This window comes from Macrobrachium rosenbergii, chromosome 19 (assembly GCF_040412425.1).
Source record: "Macrobrachium rosenbergii isolate ZJJX-2024 chromosome 19, ASM4041242v1, whole genome shotgun sequence".
NCBI lineage: Eukaryota > Metazoa > Arthropoda > Malacostraca > Decapoda > Palaemonidae > Macrobrachium > Macrobrachium rosenbergii.
Window position 1 is genome coordinate 11394450 of NC_089759.1, and position 7958 is coordinate 11402407.

At 34.7% G+C, this 7958-nt stretch overlaps 1 protein-coding gene across 1 annotated transcript in view; it reads left to right on the forward strand.

The window, feature by feature from the left end:
* The window catches only part of CD98hc (CD98 heavy chain), a 46481-nt gene extending 40795 nt beyond the window's left edge, over positions 1–5686 (forward strand). The window contains exons 6-11 of the mRNA XM_067121026.1: positions 1071–1229; positions 1797–1918; positions 2320–2431; positions 2606–2835; positions 4851–4997; positions 5146–5686. Of these exons, the coding sequence (XP_066977127.1) occupies positions 1071–1229; positions 1797–1918; positions 2320–2431; positions 2606–2835; positions 4851–4997; positions 5146–5230 (855 nt within the window). The 3' untranslated portion in view covers positions 5231–5686. The remainder of the gene's footprint in view (positions 1–1070; positions 1230–1796; positions 1919–2319; positions 2432–2605; positions 2836–4850; positions 4998–5145) is intronic.
* Positions 5687–7958: the final 2272 nt, after the last annotated feature.

Consider the following 7958-nt stretch of genomic DNA (forward strand, 5'->3'; position numbering starts at 1 on the left):
TTTTCTTATCTTCTCTTCCTACTGCCATATCCTACTATAATTAACTGAAATTCTCCTTTTTTCTTTACATGGCCAAATTATGTCTAATTTCCATTCTTTGAACACTACCACTTCTATAGCCTGATTAAACTTTTTGAATAACTGAACATACCTCTCTCAGCAGCTTAGTAGTAATGAATGTCTATCACTAATTTGATATTTATTGCCATTATTATGGCAATTTTTCCATTTTATCCAGGTTATTTTTTTTCTTAATCTTATGCTGTAATTTTTCAACCAGTCCAAATTTAAACATGGTTGGCATTGGTATTGTCATCACCTTCAGAGTGATCAGTTCAGTATCATAATTTTTGTATTCTAAAAGCATCGGAAATATTTGATCTATTGTAGTGTTGATTATTCCACCACTTCACTTCAGATCATTCCAGATGACAGCATGTGTTACATTTGCTACTTGACTTTGAGTACCTTACACCTCTAGCATCTGCATGGCCCTTTTCTAAACTGTGAATATTTCATTGTCCTCTTACTCATATTCTTCTGTTAAAGTATGTTTACATACAGCGTTTTCTGGGGTCTTCGTGTCTGATCTTTGTGGCTTACCCCAATATTGTGGTAAACAGACACAAAATAAATTGTGGTAAACAGACACAGAAATTATTTTTCTGATATCCCAGCCACTGTCTTCACATTTGAGATTTTTTTCATATGCACAGGTGCTGGTAGTAATGAATTTATGAGATACCCACTGCCTTAGAACACTTGACTGTAGGGAACTAAATCGTCCAGCTGCTAAAGAATTTGGATAATTGTATAGGTGATGACAGTACTTACAGTAACCTGTGAAAATTGTAAGTGCTAGTTGGTTGAAAAATTCCTGTACAATATAAGTTCATTACACTACGTATAGTATTGTAGAGTAGTTTTGGTTCAGAATTATATTTCAGTACTGTACTACTTAAACTTTAACTGTGCAGTGTTAACGTTTCTTACTTGTGTTTTACTTTATTGACATTCTTGGCTCCATGTCCATCAGCTTTATTTGAATATGATTTTTTTTTCTATTTTAGCAAGCAAAGAAGGATGGTCTGCATGTTGTCACTGACTTTGTGGATATTGATGTTGATCCTGACAATGTTTGGGTCACTGATGGAAACCACTCTGAGTACTTTGAACCAAATTCAAACAAACTGAACTTGACAAATCCAAGTCTACTGGAAGAACTCAAGGTAATTTTACTTTGATTATGGATATTCATTCTTCAACTATCAGGTTTTATTTAGTAAATTTTAATGTTAGAGCACTTTTATTTGGAGTGACTGAATGCAGAGACTGAAGTAAAACCATTGAGTTAATGTATGCATAAGTTGAGCAAGTCAGTGAATTGCCAGAATAGTTATATATTTTCATATAAGTGGTCCCTTTCATAGTACACTTGGCTGTTCATTTTGACTGGTTAATAGATTACTTTGGCAGTTTAACATAAATCTATTTTTTGCCAGTTATAAATGTAAAAATGTTAACATATCTTGTGCCTCTACTTGGAGTGCCTTAATTGCCATATGTTACTGAAAAAGTATAGAATTATTGTTTTGTCATACTGATTTAGAGAAATGAGATGGTGTAAATGGATTTATTCATTGCGTTTGAAAGTATATCATCATGATATGCAAATATTGAAATCCAAAAGATTGATGTTAGGAAAGTATTGAAATGTGACTGTCCATTGTGTATCAGAACTGTAAAGGTGTTGCAACCTTTTAATAGGTATTAATTTTTAAAATTTTGTATTCAAGGGAATTCTCCGCAGTTGGGTAGGAAAGGGAGTGCAAGGCTTCATCATATCAGACCCTATGAACGCAGAATTAGAAAAGGCCAAAGCTTTCCTGGATGAGGCTCTGAAGGAAGAAGTTGATGGGTGAGTTTGTTATGATTTTGAGTTTGTCATTTCCAAAATAACTGTCATTAATATCATTAGTTTGACTCTCTCTCTCTCTCAATGGTTTTGGTGAAATATTGTATACTCTGTACTGTAAGAATTGACAGTGCAAGATTTATTTAAATAAATTGTGGGAAAAATAGTGCATGAAGACATTCCACTTAATTCTGAAGACTAATGACTCTAAGAGAAACTTTATTTTAAAAGGTTGTTGTAGTAGAGATAATTAGATTTGAATTTCTTATACGTGAACAGTTTGTAATGCCGTTTCCTTAGGATATACAGTGATGTAACTTAATGACATTGCAATTTGAGTGTTTACTTTTTACACAATTATTTTTGTTGGTATGTTGCATAATTTTTATTCATCAAATTTTCAGAGCTGTTGTTAGTGGTGTTATTGACATGCAGAAGGAATTAGTCTCAGGGTTTAATGCTGCCTCATATCGTCAGTTCTTGGATGAACATGTGCATGACTGGTCTTACTTCAAGGTTAGTTATAATTTTGACTTTTCTTTAAGTGTTTCAGGACCCAACTTGCTGCATTATGCAAAATCTCTTTACATACTGTAATGTCGAGAGCCCTTTACTGCAAGGACTTATCTTTTTATTGTGTTATTTCTTTCCCTGTTTATTTTTGTTAAGACACTATGGTTTTGTTTTCAGTACAATCCTAAAGTGGCAGAAGGCACTATTAATGAGTTAGTTGACTTAGTAACCATGACACTGTTCTTGGTTCGTGGTACTCCAGTCCTTGATGGCTTTGATTCGTCTTACCTAGAAAAAGAAAAAGATACCATACACCAGCTGTCATTGCTTCGTCAGAAGGAGTCTGTTCAAGTGGGCAGCATGGTGTTTGTCAACACCACAAGTGATAATGTTGTTGCATTTGCTAGGTGAGTGATTTTTTGTTTTAAAGTAATTTGTGAAGTTATTGAACTAACATTTGTAGCAACTAGGGAGTCTTGAGTTTACAGGAACAGTATGACGCATTTATTACTAGTTATTACCTACTTTATTACAATTATATACTACTATTCAGAGTCATCAGATAATGTAATTACAATCCATTGTTCTAGAAATTAAAAGCTTGGCTGTTCGTCATCAGAAGATTCAGAAGTATTTTATTTTTCCATGTGCAAGATACAGAGCTATAGGTTAATATCTGGTAGTAACATGCACTTTTTGCAGAAGTAAAAACATTTGCTAAAAAGATATCACCATTCACAGTATGTTTTGTGATTTTACCACCTTTACAGTAATGATATTCACTTAATTTGTAATAAATCATAAGGTAGGAGTAGCAGCTACATGTATCTTGAATTGCATTGGCTGGTTTAACTTTGTTAAGTGAGGATTGCTCTTTTTGCACTTAGTATTGATGTTTATTCTATGGGAAACTGTGACTGGTCATATAACATAGGTCATGTATTCATTTGCAGTCCTTTTCTTAACACACACACACACACACACACACACACACACACACACACACACACACACACACACACACACACACACACACACACACACTCTCTCTCTCTCTCTCTCTCTCTCTCTCTCTCTCTCTCTCTCTCTCTCTCTCTCTCTCTCTCTCTCTCTCTCTCTCAGCTTGTCAAAAGTGCATTAGTTTGTGGCTTAAAAATTGATCCTTTTAGGTTTGCCATTTCCTCTATAACAGCTTTCTGGTGCTAATATCTTGTATACACAACATAGTATGTTACAGTACAGTACAGTATTTTGTATTAAAGGAATGTGCTGGTCTTGCTTAAATGAGTTACCAACTTACCATGTCAAATGTCTGCATCTCATCAGATACCAATCTGTTCAGATATATCACGTAAATTACTTTACAAATCTTGTGTTGCACTACATCCACTGTAAGTACAGTGCTATAATGTTGCTTACTCTTTGTAATCAGAATTGTTGCTTTCTTTGCTCACAGACTTCCGTAAGTACATTGTCACTTTTCTCTATTTTTTCTTTGTATGAAAACAAAAGCTTCTGTACCCTTTTCGATAGGGTTTGTTTTATACATTTCACAGGCATTTTTACAGTGTAACCATAAATTGTAATTACCGTGTCTTATTTTTAAATGTTTAGATCATTTAGTATGATTTAATTTTTAAAGTTCTTAATATATTTTGTAAAGTTAAGATCATTTGGTATAGTTTCATTTTCATATGTTCATTGTACAAGAAGAGCAAAGTAGCAGTAGAAGTTTGTACTGTGTTTAGTTTGTCAAGATAATTTTAGTGATATTTTTAGGTACAAATTTGCATTATTATTTGAAAAAAAATTATAATACTCTAATGGGTATAAGTTGAAATCGGACTGAAAGAGGCTTCTTGCATTTAAGCAAGAATGTATGGAATGTCAGGAGGGCAAGTATTGTCAGTTCTGAGACACCTCCATAATGAAGCTAGGTATTTGAACTAGATTTAAGGTGAATGGCACTGGCTGCTTGTCTTTTAGGACTCATAATGGTAAACTGATTATGCCTAAGTTTGTGATAGTTTCTGAGGCAGGGCAAAACTGTGAGGGAAAGGTCAGACATTGATGTCTTATATGGTATGTAAATGTAGTCTTTGTAATTTTTTTTTTTTTTTTTTTTTTTTTAGTTTTAAAACCATTACCATGGCATTCTTTTGACCTTGTTGATATGTATTGAACCTAAATTTTACAGGTCATTGATTCTGACTTTTCCGACTATTATTATATGTAAGCAGGGTATTGCAGTGATCACTTTACAGTTATTAAATTCTTGAGGTAATTAACTATATGATAGCTAAAAGTGAAATTAGATTTTGGTTTAAAAATTGATGAATATACGGATTTCATTCTATAATCCTTTAGCTATTGCATTTGTTTGTTGAAATTTAATATTCTAATGAAACATTTGTAATTGCAGGGTATTGAAGGGTACTCCTGGCTATGCCGTTGCTGTGAACATGCATGATACTAATGGCACAATTGTAGATTTCACATCTATTGAGGGTGTGAAAGGAAAGGGTGAAGTCCACCTTTCTTCCATACAGAATGCGACTGAAGTTGATGGGTAAGAATTTAAATTTTTTTTTTTTTCTTGCATATATTTTTGTATGTAATGTAGCTTTTGAGATATCACATGTAGAATTTTTACTGTGGAATTTATATATAAAATTGTTTCTGTTTTGTGTATTTAAAGTTATTCTTTTTATTTCCAGAGCAAATTCAGAAAAGCAAGACTTGAACAATATTCATGTTGGGCCGCTAGAAGGCATTATATTGCAGTTTGTTCCAAGTTTTTAAGGTAATTAAACCTTACTAGAGAACTGCTAGACGTCGTCCTATGTTTGGCGGTTTACCACAACTATAAGAATTACCGTGTCAAAGTGACTGTGGATTGCTCGGGACCAATACCAAGTATTACCCCTGCAGACAGTCGTAAATTGAATCCACTCCAGTATTTTAAAGTGTGATATTGTAAAATATTGCAGCATTGCTGTATCTGAATTTTAATTTTCTTTTTAATGCAACGTAAGAGGTATTAAGCATAGTACATGAGGGCAGTATTTTGGTTATACATTCTTAAAACATTTTGTATGCTGTGAATGGATTACAGTAGTAGTCATGCTATACTGTAGTACTGTACTACACTTTCGTTTTGTTTCGAGGTAAGATAAAAACTGCCATTTATTTATTTCAAGAAAAAGACAGAATATAAGACAGGTGGATTTGGCTGTCACGAAATAAAATTACCTAAAATGTATGTTTTCTTGGTTTCCTTTGTCAAAAGTTCAATAGCAAAGCTACGGGGTGTGCGTTATACATTTTGATCCATACCCATAACATCACAATATGTTACCATAACCCTATTGACAACTAGTACCTGGAAAATAAAGCTAGGGAAAATGCATATACAGTTGTATACAGTTACATCTTTGGATAAGAAATACTAACCCCAGTTCTTTATGGAACAATTTAAAATACCATGGTGCAGTGAATGAACTACAGTAGTTTCCTTAAAGACTATGTTCAGTAAGCATACAGGTTTTGGAGTAAACTGTGTGCAGTACAAGTTTTGAAATATTTCGGTGGCTTACAGACCTGCGCCAAAAGTTTAAAATTTTAAGTCGTCCGTTTGTGATGATGGTAGTTGCTGATATTAAGGTATAGAACGTGCCTTGCGTAAAATAATCCACCAATACCGTACAACTAAATAACCTAACCCTTCCCATTCCTTAGGAACCACGGATTGTGTACAGTAGTTTTGACAAAATGTTAATGATAGAACGGACAAAAAATGGTCCTTAAGCAAGAATCCCGTAGGAGGTTAGTCCCGTCAGTACCATATGCATTACTGAAGTTTCTTTGCAGCTTCCCTTCGCCCTCTAACTGGAACCTATTTCATTCCTTTTGCTCTACCTCCATGTATCTTCCATTTTGCTATCCACCCTCTCCTAATAATTATTTCATAAAATGCAACTGAGAGGATTTAATCCTGTCACACCTTTCAGACCTACCTACTCAATTTCCTTTTCAACACTGAATGACCTCAGGTCTCAGTGCCTAGCCTTTGGCCAAAATTCTATCTTAAATTCAGTTTAGCTATGAAAGTTTAAATTTCTTCAAAGTATAATTATGACATTATCAGACCTACGTTAAAACATCTGGCGCATCCTTAACTTGTCTTAATCCTAACCTGTATGCTTCTTTACTGATCTCGCCCGCACATTTATTTGTCACATTCTAACATTCAAAGAATAATACTGCGTATTCCATTTCGCCCGGTAAATCCTCAATATCATAACACTGTTCTCCAATTTCTTCCTGAAAGTCTTCAGTCCTGATATCAGGAGGGTGTTTACTGAACAATCTTGTCACTGTAAAAGCTCAACAACAAAAATATGTTGTTCAGACATCCTGAAACCGGTTTGGCTTGTACTAGTCTAACAGCACCATTCATAGCATTAATACAAGTCTCGTAGGTAATTTATGTGTTCATTCGTGGTATTGTAATCGCTATTCCAGCTTTAATAAGCAACCAGCATAACTTAAATATGAGAGGGAAATCCTGTTTACAAGGTGCAGTTCTATTTAGTATGCAACTTTGAGTTTATGAGGCAGATACGGACAGACATAGAAACTTTTTTGCAAAAAGGAATAAGAAACATGACATACAGCCAAGAGTGTCAACAGGTTCAGCTTCAATCGGTCAAATCACAGGCAGCCTAGTCGGACGAAGATTGCTGCGGTCTTGCTAGTGGCTACTTATAGTTGAACCTGTCAGGCACAACTAACAGTGGACTCATCCTTCAGTGGGATGGTTACATCAAGTCACTCACAGAACCCATGTGCACACAGGAAGTGAAAATGGTTCTTGCTGGAACTTCGCATAACCCGTAGTGAATGGAAGCCTAAAGATTAGGGATAGCCTGTTAGCGACATTCTTCGCCAGATAGTAAGCTGCCAAAATTTTGAGCCGATGGAACAAATTTTCATGTTGTGTAGGCCTACCTACAATGTAAGTAGTCTAAGCCATTTTGCCCCGTTGATGATTTTAATATTCTCCTACGGCATATCTATTACTTTGTAAGTTTTGACAATCTGTGCAGTCTAGGCTAAGCTAACAGATCTAGCTTACACAGCGTGAGGTAGAAAAAAAAAGACATGCAGTACAAAGCATACTACGTATGTGACAGACGGTATGGATTTTTTTTTTAATAAACTTGTTCGCCGGAAAAGTTGGCATGCTGTACTGAAGCGTATCCGCAGATCGAGCCCCATAATGTTGCCTTGTGAGAATATTTTTCAACAGTACATATGCATGAACGTAAAATATTTGTTAGAAAACAATAAGAAAACGGTGCTTTTCATGAGTATTCGATCCAAGGCTTAACGTCGTTAAAAATCTTTGTTGCATTAAATGAGAATTTAATACAAACGCGCAAAATGGCTGCATTATTAATTTCTCGTGTGGCTTAATTTTCTTGTATAGAAATACTAAATACTTGTGACGTCGAAATCATCAGACTGG